Genomic DNA, 23,653 nt, shown 5'->3' on the forward strand with positions numbered 1-23,653 from the left:
AGTCCTGTAGGCTGGGCAAATTCTTATAACTCCAGGTAATGGAGTAGACCTTTCAACGTGGGTCCTTTCCGAGGAGTGATAAAAACTCAGTGTCCTTCTGTGGTGGAGTTCTTTCTCATCTGCTGTTGATTTTGCTCGTCTGCTCTGGTAGCAGCTAAGGGAACCTCCAAGACCATGGCTTATTTGTTCTATTTTCCAGATCTATTTAAACTAAGCATTTTAAAATTGCATTATTAGTTTTAAAAACCATATTAGTTATATGTTTGTTAGACAAAAATTAGCTTAAACTATATCTGAATATATATATTCTGAATATTTCAAGTATATTTCCTGACCATATACTACAATCTTAGATTATAAAAGCAATAATACATGAGTAATAGAGCATCATGAATACACATGTACACACACACACACACACACACACACACACACGTCATCAACCAAGATGGTTCTCAAGTGATCTGTCCAGTCTTTTTAAAAATAAAAAAACTTGAAGAATTAAACAGCTACCACTGCCACCACTTCCTTTTGAGGAAACATCACAGACTTCATGATTAGGAGATTTTCCCCTTACATTAGATATATTTTCCGTTATCTAATTTTATCCATTACTTTTAGTTACCATTTTAGGTTATTTCTCAAAAATCCTGTTTCCCCTTGCTACCCTTTAATTACTTCTAGATATTACCGACTCTGTCTTTTTCTTCTCTCTCTTCTCCACTGCCTCAGGCTATTAGTCATTATTTGGCTCGTATCTATGGATTTGATATCTTTAATCCTTTGTTATAAATTGGTGCTTTCAACTTCAGTTGGTTCGTAAATTCTTCCAATCATCTCATATTTTTCTAAATTTCATCTCTTTTGGCTTATTGCTTTAAATAGCCTCACCTGTCATGTAGGAAAAAATAAAACAAGAGATATTGATTTCCTTGTTTTCAATTGTAATAATCTAAAACCACTCATGCAAAAGGATATATTGCTTAATCAGCAACATATGATTAATATAAATATGATAAATCACATTCTTATAATATATGACAAATTTAAGGTATTAATCAGAAGTAAAAATAATTGTCACCATTACAAAAAGCTTCTAGAGACATATATAAAAAGCTTTGACACATTCTTGCTGTCACACGGAGAATGCATACAATTAACAATAACAATGAAAACAAAGAATGGTAAGAAAGCATTCTCTTTAACTGAAACACAAGAAAAAAGGAGATGCTATAATTTAGAAGAAATCATGACTTCTATCAACAGATAATAGTAAAATCCACTCTTAGGAAAAAACACATATTATTTTATGTACATATGTATGTGTAATGTTATACATATATATTCTGCTTTAGTATGTTAAAGCAGATGTGAGTCCAAAAAAAACCCAAACAGGGCTTCCCTGGTGGCTCAGTGGTTGAGAATCCGCCTGCCAACGCAGGGGACACGGATTTGAGCCCTGGTCCGGGAAGATCCCACATACCGTGGAGCAACTAAGCCCGTGTGCCACAACTACTGAGCCTGCACTCTAGAGCCCGAGAGCCACAACTACTGAAGCCCGTGCACCTAGAGCCCGTGCTCCGCAAAAAGAGAAGCCACTGCAATGAGAAGCCCGCGCACCACAACAAAGAGTAGCCCCCCCTCACTGCAACTAGAGAGAGCCCGTGTGCAGCAACTGAGACCCAATGCAGCCAAAAATAAATAAATAAAAAAAAAACAAAAAAACAAACAAATGGTAAATTCCACTGTTCTTTAGTCATAAATCAAACCTAACTTTCTGAAAATCAAACCAATTCCTTATAAACAGAGGACTTGGAGAAAGTTATACTGACATGAATAAAGATTTTTTTTAAAAGGGTCACAAGATGAGCATTTAATTAAAACACACACACACGCACAGACACACACACATGGACACACACACTTTCTTTAGGCTGTTGAAATATAAAGTCTTTAATTCTCCATTAAAAAAAACCCAAAACAAACCTTGATTATAAGCTTTAAAACCATTTGAAGATGTGGAAGACTGTCTGCCTTTCAGCCTACTTCAAAGCCAGTAAAGAAATCATTTCTTCTTCTTCCAACTCAAAGTATGTTTAGGAGCAGAACATCTGATAGAAGTGGTATTGCCAATCTAACCAATTTTAAAATATAAAGTGCTTCTAGCAATATTTGGATACATATAATTTGACAAAAAAAGTTTTATAACCTAAGCTTTAAAAAATAGAAAATATAAGCCCCAACAAAAAAAGCATAATTTGTAATTGAAAGAAAATAATATTTTGTAGAAAAAAAGTTGTCCTTCCAAAAAGAGACAAAAATGACTAACTTTTATTTCCCAAGAGAATTATGCCACTTTTATACAACAAAATTACAGTCACCACAAATTGCTTTCAACAATTCCACTGCTGCTTCATTTGACCACTTGAAAATCAAAATTCTTTCAGATTATAAATATAACTTTTTATAACTCTGTTATTACGTACTGTGAATGGGGAAAGGGGGCCAATCTTGTGGCTGTAGCGTCGAACGGCCTCTCTGATGTGGCAGGGCTGGATGGCATCGCTGTGAGCCTCACCACCACAGGCCGCAGTGCTCTGCGACAGAAAAACACATAAATTGTTACTAAATCAAAAACACACAACAGAACTACAGTGTATAAAATATGAAAATAAACTTTCATAAAATGGACGGTTTTTTCCCTTAGGATGCACATCATTGCTGCCATATACTACATCTAAAAAAAAATTCCATTAACAAATCAAAGATGACTTTTACACGACCCCTTCCTAGCAGACCAACCAAATGCAATTTTTATGCCCCCAATATTTCACCTAGGCCTACATGTCAAGGTACAGAAGAATACAGCCACTTGCGTGCAGATGAAAAGTGTCATAGGGGCTTGCTGAAAGGACCACAGGAAACTATTTTTTTTAAAAACATTTAAACATTTATTATTATAAATGTTTCTTGGGAGCCTGTTGGACATATTTCTGAAATAACTTGAGGGTCATCAATTTTAAAATAAAAAATGTAAAATTGCTATATATTTATTTATAATACTGTGGACTGTCATAAGAGATCATTTCAACTTGGTTCCTAGTTTTCTAGGTATCCTCCATGCAAAAACAAAATAAAACAAAAACTTTCTATTTTAATCTGCCTCATCTGTAAAAGGCAGGTTTGAAAGTACAAAGAAACACAAGAAACAGAAAGATTATTTGCAATAAGACTATGGGTATCAACTCAAGAAATGTATGCAACATGATTTAAAAAAAATAAAATAGGGGCATTATAGTCTCATGATTCAGTTGTAGGCTCTGGCTTCCCAAATACCTGGGTCCAGATCCCAGCCATATCAGTTACCAGTTTTGTCAAGTTATGTAATATCTCTGCACTTTAGTTTTCTCATCTGTAAACTGGATAATAATTATAATTGCTCTATAGGGTTGCTGTGAAAATTAAATGAGTTGATATGTGTAAACCACTTAGAACAGTGCCTGACACATGTTAGTTATTAACAGCATTAGGCTATTATTTACATTAAAAATGGAACCTCCATGTTCTTGAAATGATAAGCTAATTTACTTACAAGTGCAGTGGATACCAGATGCCAGGTCATCAACATTAAAGAATCAAGAGAAAGAAATAGCAGCCTGTGTGTTACTATAACTCTGGTCTAGAGGTACCACTCTCAGAATTCCTTATAGGAGTATATCTAGTACAACCTCTATGGATAGCAATTTGGCAAATCTTATCAAAATGAAAAAACACAACACTTTTTGACCCAATAATTTCACCTCTAAGAATTTATCCTAAAGACACATTACACGGTACAAAATAATAGATAGATAGATAGATAGGTAGATATTCACCGCTGTGCTATCTGAATTCATGAAGCAAATGTTCTTCAACGAGAGAACAATGAAATCAATTATGATACATTCATTCAATGCAACAGAAGCCACAGCAACACCAAAAAGAATGAAGCAGTTCCATACATATTCCTATGGAGCTATCTCTAAGATACATTGTTTGAAGAAATACTAAGTGACCAACTGGATAACTATGTTAGCCAGCTGTTTTTTTTAAAAAAGCTGAACATTATATGCTCATTTAAGCTTAGAATATTTCCACAAAGGTACCCCAAAAATCAGTAACAGTGCTTATCTCTTGTAGTATAGGTGGGTGTCTGGAGGACATGGGTTAGAGGAAATATTTTTCACTGTATGTCCTTCTGTACCTTTTAAATATACTTTTTGTGCTTCTTCTATTATAAACTAGTAAAATAATTGTAAAAATTCCTATGAAGAGCATCAGCTAATTATCCAAGCTGAACCTGAAATAAGACTTAAAATATAAAACAAAACAGATCTTGATTATTTTTATTATTTTAACAAGATTTGAAATAAGCCAGATAGGAATTTACTCTAGGCTATCTTTCTCAATTTCATTCCAACAATACCCTAAATAACACATCAGCTATGCCCACAATAACAAGGATTAAGTTATCTTAACCCCTCACTTTGGCACTCATATAGAAGTGCACACACAGAGTTTTTTCATTTTCTTTCTTTCTTTTTTTAAATTGTGCTTTCTTGATTCTCATTCCAAATACTTTGTTTCAGTTGGAATATATTAGAATAAATGCAATTATCAGGTACCCAGTAAGGCTAAAGACTCTTCTGTTAAGTCCACTTGGCTCCAAGATGTGAATATGACTAATACAGACTCATTATCTGCTAGGGATAACAAATACTTGTGAAGTAAGTTGAGGCATTCTACTCAATTGTGGAAATGAATGCAAATAATTAGCTGGATTTGGAATCTAAAGTTAAGTTTTCTAGTGGAAACTCAAGTGGAAACACAAAAGGGGGACATCAAGAGGGTCAATATCCTGCAGACTAAGTGGGTGGGGAGTCCTTCCAGTGCATTCCTCTGTGGAAGCTCCTTTCTCCTTGAAAATTGGATTTATTTTTCATTTCTTTTCTCCATGGCCAATGGAGAGTCTACTCTTTCTCTACTTTCCCCAATAAATTTGGTTCTGGTATAGAACATTTTGGTCAAAATCTCTCAGAACCTCTGGCATGGCGATCCAATGGGACTTGAGAACACTGAAGTAGGAAGCATAAGTTAGAAACTACTTGTGGTTGCTATTTGTAAGATGTGGTAACACGTAAGCCAGGCCTGTTTGAATCATGTTATCGCTGCTAAAAAGAAGCTAACCTACATAAAAATAAAAATATTCATTTTTGTGAAAAATGTCATTAAAATTTCTATCTTGCCAGTTTCAGGTTTACCTGCTATAATTAAGCAAATGTAAACATCAGCATAAGTTACTATGTGCACTTCTACACTTTCCTGATTTGCCCATTGAGTTCTTTGGAAGGAAACCTTTAAATCTAAAATGTTGTATTTGCAGTATTGTTTCGACCGCAATAAGTATCTTCTCATTTCTGTAAATATCTAGTCCCTCACCAAGGTACTCGAAATCTGTTTAAATTCAAAATTCATATTAAGTTTAGAATTTTTACTTCAGCAGTGACTTCATAAATCTTGTAATAGTCTTCAAAATTGTTACAGGATTAGCATTAAATTTGTGTATTTGCTACCTAATATAAAACTATTATATGTTATAAATACATATAAAGAATATTACATTTATGTACCAATTCAGCTTTCTCATTCTGCTTGTGCCCACCTTATAGAATATTCTTTAAGTTTTCAAAAATGAAACCCACATGTTTGATAAAATACTGAGTGCTGTTGTCTATAGTGTGTTTGTCAAAATCTCTGTGGGGACTAAACTCTTTATTTCCTAAAGTAAAGTACAAGGTGCTTCATAAAGTTCTTCATATGTCAGGTGCTCTTCCTCTTGGCTGCATTCATACTCCATTCTTGTATTCTTCCATTTCATTTTTATTTAAGTCTTTTTATTCAGAAACTGCTGCTGGGTATTGGAAGCTGAAGTATCATATAGAGTCCTCCATGCTTCCCACATTTGAGTATTGTCCCTCTGCTTGTACTTGCTGGCTTGTATTGAATAAAATTCCCCAACAGCTTGAACTCTCAACTGTGGTACAAGAAGTTACATTGAAACTTTGGTTGCCCCAGGATCTCTTACAAAAGTCTGTACCTCTCCTGACTCTTTTCTTCTGAACTTAAGAGCTGTTGGGAAGAAACAGCTTTTAAAGAAATTTTATCCTTTCTCAGCCTTCCCCTTGCCGGGTAATCTAATATTTAAGAAGGACCTGGAATCTCAGATAATTGCCTCTTATTCTTTTCACATCCATAATGGTGGACTAGACCTTTCGTTAAACTTGAAATATTAGATTTTACAGAGGAGTAATACGTATCTCAGGTTAGAGCAAGTGAAAGGTTAGTAGCACTATTACTGACTTCTGTCACTCACTGATCACATGGGTTGATGTGACCTGAGTGGGCAGGTAAGTGTCTTCCTTCTCCTCACTCTTGTACACAGAGCTCTCTCAGTGCTTTGTGTCTAAAGAGGATTTCTTTTCAGATGAAGTTGGGCCGTTCTTTGGCTAAAGGCTATAGTATAATACAGTTAATTTTCTCATTTCAAAACTTAATTGAGATGTTAAATTTGTCATTCTATATAACTAGGAAGAGATTTTTTTAAACTAAGGAAATTAAAACTAAAAAACATATTGAAGAGAAGAAAGAATCACCAAATTCAAGGATTCATAATTATAAAATTTAGAAAAAACACACAATATTATCTATTCTAAACTTCCCCAACTCCTTCCCTATGTTATAGATGATAAGGGACACTCCCAAGATTAAAATGATAGTATTAAGATATGGTTATATATCAAATCCCTTGGCTTCTAGTACACATAGCTAGTATATAATAGAGGCTTTATTATTTTACGTAGAATGAACTGTACCATGTTACCAACATAGCTGAGGTTTCCAGTGAGTAAAAATCAAAATATAGCAAGAGCTTGAACGTAGAAAGATGTGGATGAGTAAATAGAGAAAAAATTAATTATTTTATGTATGCATAATAACCAGGTTAATTACAACTTCCTACATACTTTGTAAAGCAAATCCACTGAAGAGGTCTTTTAGGTAACATTTTATTAGCCTAGTTTTATTTATTGAATGAGTTGGGGAGCACTACAGCTGAAAATCTTTAGAACTACTTTCTAATATAGAAGTTCCTTATAGTTCAGAGTTTCCCTTTATAAATAATCAGTGAGCTCTGTCATTTTGAAAACAAAAGGAGGAGTTCAGATGTGAGGATGAAATTTAAATCTGCTTACTATCAGTTATAAAATTATATCTAGGCATAGCTCCACTGCTAGTAATGGCAAATGGTTCCTATTGTGCCAACGAACTTGTAGATAAAAGTATAAAGTTTGGACAAATTATAAAAAACAAGTACCTGAAAACAAAAGAGACTGATCTAACACAGGCAGAAACTGAAAGGCAGTGTACCTATATTTAGAAGAAGGGAATGGCTGTGGGTTGAGTTTTCTGTTTTTACTGTTTTAGCCCAAGGGTAGGCTCCAGTCAGTATAGGGAGGACATGACCTTAGAGGCATGAAGAACTATTGGCCAGAGTTCAGGGCAACCATAGTATGTGTAAAGTGAAAAACAAAATCCCCAAAAGGACAGAATCAAAGAAGGGAAGTACCAAATTCAGTGTATAAATTTTACCCAGTCTTTGACTAACTTCTTAACTATTCCTTTGTGGTACCAAATCCAAAAAACCCAGGTAATCAGGTAAAGTGAAGTGAAGTGAAGAGAGAATCTAGCTGCTGAAGAGGAATTTGAGTTTGGACTTTAGAGTTCAATCTAGAAAAGTAAACTGCCTGCTTAACACACATATGCACACACCACCACCACTAACAACTCTCTTCACAGGAATATAACAGAATCTGAAATCTCTATATTACTCACAATATCCAGGATATAACTTAAAATTACTAGACATGCAACAATGCAAGAAACTGTGACTTATACTCAATGGAGACTAAAATAATCCAGGTATTTATCATACAAGGATTTTAAAGCAGCTATTATGAAATAAAATAAACTTGTAATAAATGACAAAAAATAAAAGAAAAATGTAAACTACAAAAAGAAATCAAAAGGAAATTATACAACTATAAAATAAAATATCAGAACTAAGACATTACTGGATGAGTGGTAAGACTGAAGCTGACAGTAGATAGAGTTTGGAACATAAAGGAAGATCAATAGAAGTTATCCAATCTGAAGAACAGAGAGAAAAGATTGAAAGAGAAATTAAACAGAGCTTCAGGGGTATGTGGAACAATATCCGAGTAACTAACGAATATGTACTTGGAGTCTCAGAAGGGGAGAAGAGGGAGCATGAGGCAGACAAAATATCTTAAGAAATAATTGCTGATAATCCCCCCCAAATTTAAAAATATTTCATTTTCAAGAAGCTCAGTGAACCCTAAACAGACTAGATACAAAAGAAAACCATTTCTATGGATATCATGGCCAAACTGCTGAAAACCAAAAATAAAGATACAATTTTGAAAGCATCCAGAGAAAAATAATACATTACATACACAGAAACAAAACTACAAAATCTACTGACGTGATTAAAAGAAAAAGGATGCTAGAAAACAGTGGAATGATATAATTAAAGTACTGAAAATGAAACTGCCAATCCAGAATTCTATAGCCAGAGAAAATATCTTCCAGAAATGAAGGAAAAGTAAAGATATTTTCAGAAAAATGAAAATTAAGAGAAACCATCACCAGCCAGCATGTGCTGTAAGTGCTAAATAAAATTTAGTAGAACAAAAAGGGAAAATGATACCAGAAGGAAAGTCTGATCATCAAAAAGAAATAGAGGGACAGTGGAAATGGTAAATGTTAAAGTCATTGGATTATTTAAGGCAAAAATAGTGTTATGGTTTATAACATGTCAACATAAGATGTACATCAACTATAGCAGAAAGAACAAGACTAAAGTAGATAAACCTATATAAATATAAAAGTCTTACATTTAATGTGAGTAAAACAGTACAATAACAACTCTAAGTACATTGAAAATTTAAGGATCTATATTGTAGTCCTTAGCATAACCACTAAAAAATGATGCAAAGAGATATCACTAAGAAATCAGTAGATACATTAAAATGGATTTCTGAAGGAGTGTATAATTAAACCCAAAAGAAGATAGGAAAGAAAAACAGAAAAAAAAATAGAGAAAACAAGTTGCAAAATAGCTGACCTATATCCGAACCATGTCAATACACACATTAAGCATTATAGATTTAAAGACTAAAATTAAAAGATACAGAAAGAAAGGAAAAAGAAGCGCCAACAATTTTTTGTTTACAAGAGATGTACTTTAAATATTAAAGATACAGATATACTGAAAGGAAATGGAGAGAAAAACATATATCATTTAAATAGCATAAGAAGGCTGGAATAGCTATATTAATCAGATAAAACAGTTCAAGATGGATAGTATTGCCAGTGATGAAAAGAGAGATTTCATAAAGATAAGTAAATGGAGAGATATGCCATGTTTATGGATTATAAGACTTGGTATTGTGAAGACATTTATATCCTCAAATTGATGTAAGATTTCAATCCAATCCCCTTCAAAATCCCACTAGGCTTTTCCTTTTTCTTTCTCTCTTTCTATAGCTCCCTCTCTTTCTTTCCTTTTTTGGGTAGAAACTAAATTTTAATTCTAAAATTTACATAGAAATGCAAGGATACAACATATCCATATTAAACCTGAAAAATAAAGTTTGAGGACCTACGCTACCTGACTTTGAGATCTCCTATAAGCTACAGTAATCAAGGCAGATGACAATGACAAAAGAACTGACAAGTCAATAAAACAAAATTGAAATCCCAGAAATAAAATGACACAGATATACGGTCATTTGATTTTCAACAAAGCCACCAAAGCAATCCAATGGGAGAAAAGAGTCTTCAACAAATGGTTCTGCAATAACTAGATATATGTAAAAAAGTGAACATGGCCTCAACTCATAAAAGACACAAAACTTAATCTGACTCGGTTAATGGAACTTAACATAAAAGGTAAAGCTAAAAAGCTTCCAGAAGAAAACATAGGAGAACATCATCATGAATTGGGAGTAGCCAAAGCTTTCTTAGACAGAACACAGAAAACAATAAACAAAAGAAAAAATTGGATAAATTAGACTTCATTAGAAGTTCAAAACTTCTGCTCAACAAAATACACCATTAAGACAATGAACAGGTGAACTACAAACAGAGAGAAAATATGTGAAAAACATATATTTGACATAGGATTGTTATACAGAATATATAAAGAACTCCTACAAATTGAAACAAGAGACAACCCTACCTCAAAAATACTGTGTAAAATATTTGAAGAGACTCCTCCCTGAGGAAGATATATGAATGGCCAATCGGCACATGAAAAAATGCTCAGCATTATCAGTCACCAGGAAAATACAAACTCAAACTATAGTGAATTATTATTAAATATCCATCAGAATGGTTAAAAGTAAAAACAATGACAACACCAAATGTTGATGAGCATGTGGAGCAACTGAAATTCTCATATATTGCTAAGAAAGTATAAAATGATACAACCATTTGGGAAAAAAATTCTTGCAGTTTCTTTAAAAACTGAACACGTAGCTACTCTATGACCCAGTAATTTCATTCCTAGCTATCTACCTAAGAGAAATGAAAGCATTTGTCCATAAAGACTTGTACAATAATGCTCATAACAGGTTTATTCATAATACCTCAAAAACTGGAAATAGCCTGGGTGTCCACCAAAAATGAGAATGAGTAAACAGATATATACAAGCAACTTACTCATCAATAAAGAAGAATATATTATACTTATACTGAAAAACATAAACTTCAAAAATGTCCTGAAAGAAATTTCACACAAAAGAGTATACATACTATATCCTCTTTATATGAGGTTCTAGAATGGAAAAAACTAATGTATGATGAAAAAAACAGAACAGTGTTTGCCTTTCTGAGGATGGTGACAGGATTGTCTGGAGGAGGTATGAAGGAACTTTCTGAACTGATGGTAATGTTTTTTATCTTGAGAGGGGATTAGAAAACAACAAATTTATGCATTTGTCAAAATTCATCAAATGGTATACTTAAGAATTCAGTGGTATACTGAATATAAATGTTACCTTTACAAAAAGGAACCATAAACAAAGTATACATAATGAAGTGTTTAGGAATGAAAAGTAAGCTGATGTATGCAGCTTACTTTTCAATGTATTAAAAAAAATGAACACATGGATGGATTAAAGAACAACTGGATGCATATATATAGTAAATGCAAATATAGTAAATATATAGTTAATATATTAAATATAGTAAAATGTTAATTGTAGGCTTCCCTGGTGGCACAGGGATTAAGAATCCGCCTGCCAATGCAGGGGACATGGGTTTGAGCCATGGTCCGGGAAGATCCCACATGCCAGGGAGCAACTAAGCCTGTGCACCACAACTACTGAGCCTGTGCTCTAGAGCCTGCGAGCCACAACTACTGAGCCCACGTACCACAACTACTGAAGCCTGCGCGCCTACAGCACGTGCTCCGCAATAAGAGAAGACACCGCAATGAGAAGCCCACGCACCACAACAAAGTCCCCCACTCGCTGCAACTAGAGGAAGCCCGAGTGCAGCAGCGAAGACCCAACACAGCCAAAAATAAATAAAAAAACAAACAAAACAAAAAAACCACATTGAGATACCACCACTCTAAAAAAAAAAATCTTAAAAAAAATGTTAATTGTAGAATCTAGATGGCAGATATATGGTATCCGCTCTACAATTCTTTTAACTATTTTGTGTTTGAAAATTTTTATATTAGAAAAAATCAATTATCTTGCTGTAAACTGGCTGCTTCTAAAAATAGATTTATGAGAAAAATAGAACACAGTTTCCGTACTCAACAAGACCTCTCCATTCTGCAGCAAAAAAAAAAAAGAAAGGAAAAAAAAAAGAAAAAGAAAAAATATCACTGACCTTTTTTCTTTTCCTTTGTTTGGTTTTAGCTGAGTCTTGTCCAGCACTCCCATTCCCTAGGGATCCTGATGTGGTTCTCCCTGAGAGCTGTGATCCAGATGATGGAGCGCTCGGTGTAGGAGGAGGTGTGTTCTCAGGAGAGTCTGGGTAAGACCTTAGGCAAGACCCCTGTCCAAAGAGATGTGGCTTTGAAATCAAGCAACCAGAACTTCTACTAACATTTGAGTTTGTTTAACATCTCATGAATTCAGTAATATTTGAAAGTTATAAAAACACAGTTTATTATTATCCAGTCCACAGAAATGATGCCACCATCTTACCCCAAGGGTCTAAACATATTAATTTTTAATCTGTGTGATCATTTAGATAAAAATCAGGATTCCTCAGATACAGCTTCCAAAATTTCTGCTGATTTTGTCAAATAGAGATATTTTTACTGAGAAGTTTTGTCAGTGTTTCAAACTTACTCAAAAGGAAGTTCTAAACTTTCCCCCCAAACAGGATGCCTTCCAGACATTCTTTGTAACATGGTGACCAGCCTTCGCCTAGTAACTCAAACTCAGTGCTTTAAGGTCACTGTAGATATATCTCTAGCTCCTCCAACACCTAGTTCCTTCCTTCATTCAGAATATGCCTCATATCTATCTGCTTTCTTTGGTTATGACTGCAAGTCTGTTCTCTCTTCCATGTGGAAGCACTTCAAATACTGAAGACTGTTTATTTCACAGCCTCTTCTCTTCTATAGGTCAAACACTTCAAGTTCCTTCCACCACTTATTATGAGACATGCTTTCAGGTTCTTCCTCCCACCCATTACTCTCCTTTAGACAGCCTTCACTTTGTCAATATCCATCCTATAGGATGGTGCCTAAACACTGAAACAAAACAAAAAACATTTTCTTTTCAGTAACATCACAATATTGGCTCCTAAGAAATGTATAGGCAAATAAAAGTTTCTAAGTCTTTTTCATGTATGGTATTGTTAATTCTACATTATCCTCATACTATCTACTGGCCTACAATTCTCTGTCATGTATTTTAAAAATTATGTTAGGCTTGGTAAAATGTTTTGCTGAAATTCAGATATTGTTTTCAATAGTATTTCTTTGATCTGCTTGCCTAGAAGCATCAAACAAGAAGGAATAAACCTAATGTGGCATGAGTTGTTCTTAGAAAAAACAAGGTAACTCCTAGAGATCATTGCTTCCAGTATATGAACCATATATTAGAAAACAAAATCTAGAAAATTAACTCAAATTAAAATTAACCTTGATAATCTGAGAAACCCAAGCTTAACTAGCTCAGTTCCTTATATAGTTAGTGTTCAAGAACGATAATTATTAAAATAGAATGCACTGTGTTAACTCCATGCCTTGAGTTTCCAATTCCAAGCTACTGTACATAGCACCTCCATCTGGATCTTCTTAAAATACCCTTTTGAACTCATCAAACTTTAGCCAAGAAACTTTCAATTCTTCCTTAATAACTCTAAGCGTCTAAGGCCTTTATTTTCTAAGCTAACTCCCCACTACCCCTTCTCAATGAATTCTTGGCTTGAATATTTTAATCACAGTTTTTTTCCCCCCAGTACAATTACACTTCTGCTGCCTCTGAGGCCTAGAGTATTTTCCCCACTTTTACCATCTGATAAAAGTCTTATTTTTCCTTCAACACCCAACCTCCTCTCTGAAGTCTTCTTTCATGGTAATTAGGGAGTCGTTTTTAATCTCTGAAATTTCTGTCTACGCCACTCATTTGGAAATTAGTACATACAATCTTGAATTGTTTGTTTGCGTGTTAATTTACTTCCTTCGTTGTCTTAAAGAATGTTCTATCTCCCTAAATACAGACCATATTAGTCTCAGAGCCCCCATTTGTACCTAATTTGGTAAAGTCCTTAAAGCAGGCCCTTGACAGTGGTTGCTGATTTGCAATGTTGATGGGTAAGATTCCTTCTCTAGAGTGGCCATTCTTTTTGTGTCATCAGGTAATAAAGGGCAGAAAGACTTCCAGTCTCTCCGAATGTTCATTCTGACCACCAGTCACGTTGAAGGAGGGGTGTCTGGCAAGTCAGGGAAAAGCTTGAGGCTTGTACTAACATATTTAGCCAGGGTACTTCCTGATGCTCATGCTCCCACCTCCCAGAGAGCCCAGGAAATTCAGCACACATAAGCCATCTTTCTTAACGGCTGGGTAGCTGGGAATAGCAGCTGTGGTTGCTGAGCAGTTGCCCAGGGCAGCCTGGCCACCCTGGAGAACCGAGAAAGTGGGAGGGACATGAAGAGTTTTCCTAGCCACGTAAGCAATCCCTTGAATGTTAAGGGAAAACTAGGCTTGTTATGTTCACTGTAAATTTCTTCAATTAGAAATGTTATAACGAATTTGTCTGATGTTAATGAAAAGCATACTTATACACATATTCATAAAGTGAACATGTATCAAAGACAGTTTAAAGGGTGTTCTTTGACATCATAATTTGGGTTTGTAACATAAAGAAAACAAATAGTGTTTAATCAACTGGGTAAGCTTTAGGGACTTTTAAAGTATATTCGCTGATAATAATGTATGACCTTTTCCAAGACAAAAATGGATTTTTAATGAGCATAAACATTTAAATTCCTACTTTAGTTCTAAGCCAATCTGGTTCTACAAGGGGCATAAAAAGATGTCAAACTTTTGGCATGTAATAAGATATAGGAATATATCTTTATATATTTTATATGTATCCTAGAGCAGAGATATACCTAAATTTGGAGTTTACTGGGTTCACAGATCCCTTATATCTGCAGAATGGTTTCAGACGGTCTCTCAACACCCTGAAATTGTGTACAAAATTTGCAAATGTCTTTATGGAGAAAGGATTTACAGTTTTCTTCAGATTCTTTGAATGGCTTAGCCATTTTCAGGTTATATGTTTCACCCAACTTGATCCAAAGTTCACTTCACAATTATACATGCATATGTTAACCTAACCTCCTTGCTGCCTTCTCTATGGTTATTAGGTTGAATTATATGAAACTGATGTTTATGTTAGGAAAAAAAAGTCAAATTATTGGCAAATTCATTAAATAGATATTATATTTCTGGTTTTTAGGCACATGCTGCTTACAGAGAATATTTTTTATGCCAAAAATGATGCACAGTTATTACACAAAGTCTTAAAGTTGGCAAGATGACTTTATAGTCCCCACAGGTGGGGATCCCAGCAACATAAATGCGATCAGAAAGGATGTGATTATCATATGATAGGGCCAATTGAAACACGAAGGATAAATGGAGCCATGCTTCTTTAAATCATGTTTAGAGATAAATCAATAACTGGAAAGTAAAACTATCAATAAATGCCAGGAATTATTATTACACGAATAATAATAATTCTCTCATCTTTGAAGCAAAAAGAAATAACTTTTCTCAATGTTATTCAATTATCTAAACCAGGTGTTTATCTCCCATGGAAATGAGAGGTGTGCTTTCACCGAAGGGCCAGGAAAGCTAAATAAGGCCGGGAGAAGGTGAAAAAAAATCATTGTATTAAGTGGATTGTTAGGGCCTGGTACATAGTACGTATTTGTTTGAATGCTGAATGTATTAAGATTCATTGACTGAAGGCTATATATTCCTACACAGTCTTTTTCTTAGAACTACATGTAAATACCAGACATGAGAAAAAAATCCACAGATGGGTCAAAGACAGATTTTTTTAATACTTACCTCAGCAGAGCTGTGATACTGAATGAAGGTGGCAGAAATGGCATGGCTGAAGGGGTCTCCTGCCTTGGTTACCATGTCCTGCCTCACAAGAAGAGCCAGATCCACTAACTAGAAGATCAGAGCAATGAAACTAAAGTCACACAAATGGAAATAATCATCAGTGTCACTGAAATGGTAAAGCTAAAAGCAATATATCCCAAATGTTATTGATAATATTGTCTGCCTAAAAATCTGTATTGTGGACATGAGCATATGCTTTCACTGGCTGGTAAATGGACCTAACCATGAACATAAATGATATATTCTGACCTCCTAGTGGAGTGGTTCTCAAAGTCTGTAATCACTAGGGAAACATTTTATTTAATTTTTTAAATTAATTAATTTATTTATTTTTGGCTTAGTCAGGTCTTAGTTGCAGCCCGCGGGATCTTTCACTGAAGCGGGGGCTTCTCTCTAATTGTGGTGCATGGGCTCCAGAGTGCACAGGCTCAGTAGTTGCGGCACACAGCCTCTCTAGTTGTGGTGTGTGGGCTCCAGAGTGCATGGGCTCTGTAGTTGTGGCACAGGTGCTTAGTTGCCCCGTGGCATGTGGGATCTTAGTTCCCCAACCAGGGATTGAACTTGTGTCCCCTGCACTGGAAGGCAGATTCTTAACCACTGGACCACCAGGGAAAACCTGGGAAACATTTTAAAATACATATTTCTGGGTTCCAAGCTCCAAGATTCTAATTCAGTAGGTCTGCTCTGGGGTGTAGCTGAGAAATTTACATTTTAAACAAGAACCAAGGAGATGCTGATGCTTGTAGTCTAAGAACCATGCTCTGAGAAACTAGAGGGCAGTGATTCCAGACTCAGATTTTGGTAAGCACTCAGTAGCTTGTACATTTCTAGAAAGCTGTTTTTCAAAGCTCAAAAATAATCTCTAAACAAGAGAGATGTGTACTTAGAATTCAGTGTTGAGGAAAAGTATGCAAGTATTCCATTTCTGGTTTGGCTAAAGTTGCAAGAAACAGTCACTTTTAGCCTAACACCCACCGGGGCTGAGGATGCAAAGAAACATAACTGAACTAAATTTTAGAAAATGATGAGATTATCATAGGAGAGAACTCATGGCTGTTCTCATTCCTGGTAGAGCAGCAGGTGGAAGAAGAATTGATGAGGGACAGGGGTAGGGAGAAAGCAGCTATGTATGGCCTGATATGATAGATTAGAATTCTTACCTGTGCCACAGTTTCGTACGCTAAATATGCTAAAATTTCCATAGCGACAACATTGGGCTTTATCTCCAAACTGCTGCAGTCCAACCAGTCTCGAAATTTGGAGGCTTTTTTGGCTAGCCATTAAAAAAAAGTATAGAAAATTTAGCTTTGGAAGTGTTTTAATACTGCATATTACTATCACAGAATGAAAAACATTTCTACTGAAAATTGCATATGAAAAACAATGCATATAATATGCAACGTTTTTGAATTTATATTCTAGCCCCAAGAAATCCCTTATACATTTGCATCTTTAGTATCTCTGCTACATAACACTGTATACTAAACCACTTAATGTTTAGCACTTCTTACAATGTGTCGGAATAAGTTATCATTGGCCATAGCTTATGTTGTAACAGTAGTCAGAGAATTACTTGCTTGATGTAACTTTAATTTATTCTTGTGGAAAGAAAATCCTGCAAGAAAGAACCTGTGATAAAAAAGGAACATATAGAAATTGTATTTTTAATACCTTTCAAAATGTGCCTATTACTTGAATAGGCTCAAAGTTGTGAATTTAGAATTAAATAGAATAAACTGATATCTGGTCTGATCTAAATCTGTGGTTACATTTTCCTGATTGCAAAGATGTCCAAAGTCTTAAGCCTGACTCTCAAAACCACCCAGACTGATTCCAACCTGCCTTTATATTATTCCCTATTAAAATGTCACTGGCCTTGAGTATAATCCTCTGTGTTCACCCTGCATGGGATTCTCTATCACTGTTTCATTCGTATGAATTCTGCCCATACAAGCCAAAGGTATACATCCTCAACTCTAGTCATTTACTGAACACTTATATCACCAGAGATCCTTTTGTGCCTGCTTATAATTTCTCAAGCCACATTACAAGTTTTCTGTGGACCAACACCATGCGTCACGTCTCATGCATACCTAACAGTACCAAGCACATATGGAACCTTCTGTTAAATATCTCTAAACCACCACAGTGCTAAGCAGAATCTAACTTGACATAGGTTCCTTCATTAGATATTACTAATTTAACTAGTAACCCAGAGGGAAAAGATTGATAGTGAAGATTTTATCATATCTATAACATAATCATCTTTTTAAAAATCCAATGATTATTCTTTTGATTAATCTGGTCCCACAGGTCTATAAAACACTTAACAGTAACTCCAAGCATGATGTTTTGATCCTTATAGATAAAGTCTTCATGGATTCCACATACAGAAGAGTTTTCTGTGAAATAAATCACAGGAGACATTAAGTCCTGCTATCGAAGCACATATCCAAAGCTGTCAACTGTGGCAGAATTATGATAATCCCACTTAAAGCTATCTCCCTAAAGTAACCAATCTTCCCAATGCTCTCTGACATGCAACATTCCATCTAACTAGTAAGCTGCAATAGCTCACAAACACTTGGTTAACATCTGTGGAATACTTCTGAAGTTCAAGTCAACAGGCAGCAATTTGGCAAGATCAATAAAATGTACCCTATTCACTTCTCCCTTTGCAGACAGCAACATGGAAACAGTTATTTTGTGACTGCTCTGAACACTTAATTTTAAAAGTAAGGGAAAGAAGAGTTCTTGGTATTCTGTCAGATCTGCCTACCTAAGCAACAGAATCGTCAGCTTTCTCACTAGATCTTACGTACTGAGAATGCAGAGGTGAGGACCATGGGTCCACCATGGTATCCCAGCACCCAGAACAGTGCCTGACATTAGCACACTCACCATAAATATTTCCAGAAGGAAGAAGTGAATGAATGAATGAATAAATGAAAGAGATTCCTTAAGAAAAGGGTAGGGTCCAAACTTTTCCATACATCAAAAAAGATGCATAAGACCACTTAGGTTACTACTATGCCAGCAATCTTCCAGGTGAAGGTTCTCTGAGCTAATTCCCTCCCTGTCACGTGGAGGACTGTTTCAAAGATGGACCTTTCCAGGGTGCCGCTGGTTCCAAAAAAAAGAGGCACAGATACTCTTAGTTATGATAGTTTGTTTTCACCAGAAGTAAGGGGGCATGAAACTGAATGAGTTCCTCTTCCTTCACCTCTCTTCTCAAAATATCAGGGGAAAGGGTAATCCTGGAAATTGATCAACAGTCTAAATAGAACCTTGACCAAAGGTCAAAAATTCCTGGGATTATCCTCTTTCTGACACACCTGAGTTTTCAGCCTGTGCTGGAAATAAAACTACTTTACTTAATAATTTCATATGGAAATTCAAGGTTGTCAATTCTCATACACTTTATCTTTCTCATCAGTGATCAATGGTAAAATTCAAGTTCCTCTCAATATTCCATTCTCTCACCCCTGCACACTATTTCATTATTTCTACCACATCCCTTCTCACCAGCCTTTCCATTCCTGATCCTTCCTGCAGAGCCCTCTGTAATGCTCATTCCACTCCGAAGAAAACCTTCTGCAACTTCTATCTCTTCAAAATCACTGTTCTTTGAATATATCGAAAATAACCTTTCTCAGAGGGCATGGTTTTCCCTGGAAACTTCTATAGTAGGGGTTCCTTCTTTCTTTTCTTTTATACATATTTATTGATTGGCTACTGATTGCCAGCCTGTTCATTTCCCCATATACCCGAGGGTATATCTTCATTCTCTTTCTTTCTCCCACAGGGAAAACATAAAACAAGTAGACATCAGATTTCTAACCAACGACAGAGGCTAAAAGACAATGGAATCATGTTTTAACCAATAACTATTAGTCTACAATTTCCTACTTAACTAAACTATCATTTAAGTATGAGGGCAAAATAAAGCCATTTTTAAGACAGAAATGAGTGCTTTAAGCACTTACAGAGGCTTGGGAAAAACAAAATTAGGCTGAGAAGGGAAGTTTAGATACAGGCATACCTCAGAGATACTGTGGGTTTGGTTCCAGACCACCACAATAAATCAAATATTGCAATAAAGCGAGTTACACATATTTTTTGGTTTTCCAGTGCATATAAAAGCTATATATACACTATACTGTAGTCTACTAAATGTAAAATAACATTATGTCTAAAAAAATAGCTTAATTAAAAATAATCCTGTTTGGAAAAAAAAAAAATCCTGTTTGAAAAATGGCACCAATAGACTTGCTTGATGCAGGGTTGCCACAAACCTTCAATTCCTAAAAAAACCACACTATCTGTGAAGCACAATAAAGCAAAGAGCAATAAAATGAGGTATGCCTGTAGTTACCAACTTAAAAAATTTTAAGTCAGGGGTGTACTTTAGAAAAATTAAGGATAGCAACTAAAATAACAGCAACAGAATATATAATATACAAACTGGTTGATGAAAAATGGAATGAAGAAAACCCAATCAATCCAAAGAAAAGGAGGAAAACCAAATAAAAAAGCACAGTAAATTGAAATTTGTTTACAAAATCCACACATAAAACAAAAGGTTGAAAGGACTGGAAACAGGTATATCAAATTATAACTAAATTAAAGCTTTGTGAATTAATATCAGATTTTAAAAGACTTTAAGGGAAATGACTATCTGACTTACATAAATGTAAAAACAAAACACTGGTGAGCATGATCAGTGTCCTGGTTTTACAACTTACCCTCAGCCTATAAAGTTACAGACATGTTATTTTGAAATGCACCAGTAGTCTCAACTAGTAGTCTCAACTACTAGTAGTCTCATGCACTAGTAGTCTCAACTGAGCATTCCCAACGACAGTATTGTGGCATATAAAAAAACAGATTCTTCCACGAAGGTTTCATGATGAAGCACTTATGGGTACCACATAAAGAAATATTTTTAAATGCCCAAATCCCTCTTCTTTAAAGGAAAAAAAACCAAGCATAAGACACTCTTTATATTACAATTATTTTATACAGAAATGGAATGTATTAATTTTTAATCTACTAAGTTTACTACTAAGTTATGAATCAAAAAATTGTTATGAAAAATCAGATTTTTAAACAGAAGATGTATTAGGACGCGTCAATGACTACATGTTTTAGTGTGAAATAGCACTTCTGTTCCTTTAAATAAATTAAATTTAAAATATGATTTAAAAAATAGTTCAATAGCACTAAATGTTACTTTATAAAATGGAGATTTATACTTATAAAAGACTTGAATGCCATTTTTAAACCTAAAATTTACAATACAAAAACCTCTCATTTGCTGAAATTGCCATGATCTGAAGTGTCATTTACTTAATGCTTCACAGATGTATGATGCCAAATTGTTAGTCAGGCTGCAAAGTATATTTAGTTAGGAAAAAAAAAATCTTCCCAAACATGTTTTCCTATATTTTACTGACATTTACATGAGGCAGTATTTGAAATGTGTCATTTATTTGCACTTTATGATCTATAAATGAAGCTCTCATTTTCTTTTTCCAAATCAAATACATTGTTATTGTGACCACATAATAGCTTTTCGTTTAAAGACACCATTGTGTCCATGATCCCTCAGATTAGGGTCATGTGCTACTTTGTCATATTTTTAACTGGACTTTTCATCACACTTACGCTTTGACCTTCACCCTGAGAGTCTTACTCATCACTGAACTGTTGCTGTAAGGATGTTTTGTACACAATCTAGCCCACTATTTATCAAGAGCCTTTATTCTCAGTAAGCTGTGTGCAGGGGTGGGACAGCACTCATTTTGCCATAGGTACAAGAGCGTGGACTAATGAATTTGCTAACGTGGAATGCACACCACAGCAGGAGGTTACAGACAAAGATGGAAGAGACTGTTTATGTTGATATGTTCTATTGTGGTAATATGAGAATGCACACATGAAGGGAAAATTTGGTATTTATTACCATTAGGGGCTTTTAAATGTCATGACTGTACTACTACAGTCCATTATGGGTCAAGTACAATCAGCAATGCTAGTGTAAAAATGACTAAGAAACCAAAAAAGAAATTTAAATGGGAATATTACAAAAAATGGAATTTTTCTGACTAAAAGTAATGTGAATAATTAACATGGCTCTCTGTGTATTACCAGCACCCTTAAAAACCTCTTAATACTATTAACTGCAAAACAGCAGAGTGGGGTAAAACCTTTTATAGGCTCCCCTACAATGCAGAGGCTGTTTCCATAATAGTTATAACTATGTATATATGTATTAAACTCACCAATGTCTAAGGAACACAGATGTTGCTGTACTTTAGTGTATCTGTAACACATAATCTCAAACGTATAATGAAGCAAAGGTAAATGCTTACTTACAGAAACTTAACTGTCGACTTTCACAGAATTCTGCATATTGAGCTGAATCCATAATTCGAGTTTGTCTTTCTGCTCTCTAATAGATAAAAATAAAAAGACACATCATTTTTAAAGCAAGTAGACTTTTATGTTTTCACAGCTAAAACCCAGAACTGAAGTTCCATTTCCTTTTCTTACTCTAGGTGAATAGTTTAGTACCACCATAAATACCATGATACATAAAATTATGATAACAGTAGTTTTGAAGCTTGTTTCTTTTAGAAATAAAGTTTAAAAACCATTTTCCAGTCCTCTGTTATTTTTATTACAGTGGAAGAAAAAACTAAAGGACCTCACTTCTTAAGACTGTGCACCTCTAAATTTTCTTTAACTGTACCACACTCTTGAAGAAAAAGAAAACTGTGAGGTATAACAAATCAAACAGAAAATTTGTTATGAACTCTTATTGCCTATCTGCCTTAAAGCTGGGATTTTTCAATGTTAAAATAGGAATCAACGAATGGAATCCATATATTTCCCCTCAGTTAGAACACAGAGCCAGAGCTAACAAATCCATATTTTAAATTGCAAAGAAAATAAAGAAAAAGGTAAACACAACACAAATCCTTTAATCTGAGTCCAGGTATGATTCACAGTTTGGTATAGTTTCATTCGTGGGTTTTTGGATTCAGTATAGCAGATGTTTGCTGCTTCATTGTCCCACAAGAGGTAGGATAATTATAATTCACCCATAGTTTGGTGGGAAAGAATATGACCGCTTCCGCTTCCTTGGCAAGGGAAGCATTTTGAAATGAGACAGGCTGGTACTTCTTGGAATGAGTTTCTGGCCAGTAAAGGAAAATAAATTCCCTGAGATTTAAAATTTTTTTCTGCTTTGGAAGGACTTTCAGCAAATTTTCTTTATCACAGTTGGTGGAATACATAAGTACCACTTCTAACGTCTATGGATATTTTTATATTTTTTTAAAACTGAAATTATTCTTTTTCCTCTTGTTTGATTTGGGTGAGTAGACAATTTAATTCCAATGATCTATCAGCTGAATGAATAATGGCACACTAGCTGCAGCTCCACAGAGAAAAGATAGATGGGGGGTGGGAATTAAGGCAAAATTTACTAACTACTGTGGTTCCTTCTAAGACCACTGATTATTTTTTCCCTTCCTTCTCTCCCCTCCACCTTTTCCTTCCTAACCTCCTCCACACATATTCACAAACACATATATGTGTTGACACAAACCCAGACTTCTTGTTTATTTATTCTCTAGGTTCAACTATCCTTTTTGAACACGTACAAGTAAATATTACTCCCACACACGTGCAGGTATATGTATGTGTTGTATGTGTACATGTATCCTGTTGTGTGTGTATCTGAAACAGCATGTTTCCTTAAGGGTATATTACTGGATAACTTTTTATGTACTCAGAAGTAGTTTTTGATATATGAATGCATGATTTAGTTTTGTCCTTTATAATGTATCTGATAC

The 23,653-nt window shown here is 34.9% G+C and overlaps 1 protein-coding gene across 4 annotated transcripts in view; it reads right to left on the reverse strand.

Annotated features, from left to right (window-relative positions):
• The window catches only part of SUPT3H (SPT3 homolog, SAGA and STAGA complex component), a gene marked incomplete at its 5' end in the record, with an annotated part of 435,851 nt that overhangs the window by 83,287 nt on the left and 328,911 nt on the right, over positions 1 to 23,653 (reverse strand). For 3 of the 4 annotated variants that reach the window (XM_079712421.1, XM_079712420.1, XM_079712422.1), the window contains 4 exons: positions 2,487 to 2,597; positions 15,732 to 15,839; positions 16,952 to 17,064; positions 22,170 to 22,245. In XM_079712421.1, coding sequence (XP_079568547.1) covers positions 2,487 to 2,597; positions 15,732 to 15,839; positions 16,952 to 17,064; positions 22,170 to 22,245 — 408 coding nt within the window. Of the gene's footprint in view, positions 1 to 2,486; positions 2,598 to 12,021; positions 12,190 to 15,731; positions 15,840 to 16,951; positions 17,065 to 22,169; positions 22,246 to 23,653 lie in introns of all 4 variants that reach the window. The other variant, XM_079712419.1, reaches the window with a different exon arrangement.

This window comes from Hyperoodon ampullatus (genome assembly GCF_949752795.1).
Source record: "Hyperoodon ampullatus genome assembly, chromosome: 10".
Taxonomy (NCBI): domain Eukaryota; kingdom Metazoa; phylum Chordata; class Mammalia; order Artiodactyla; family Ziphiidae; genus Hyperoodon; species Hyperoodon ampullatus.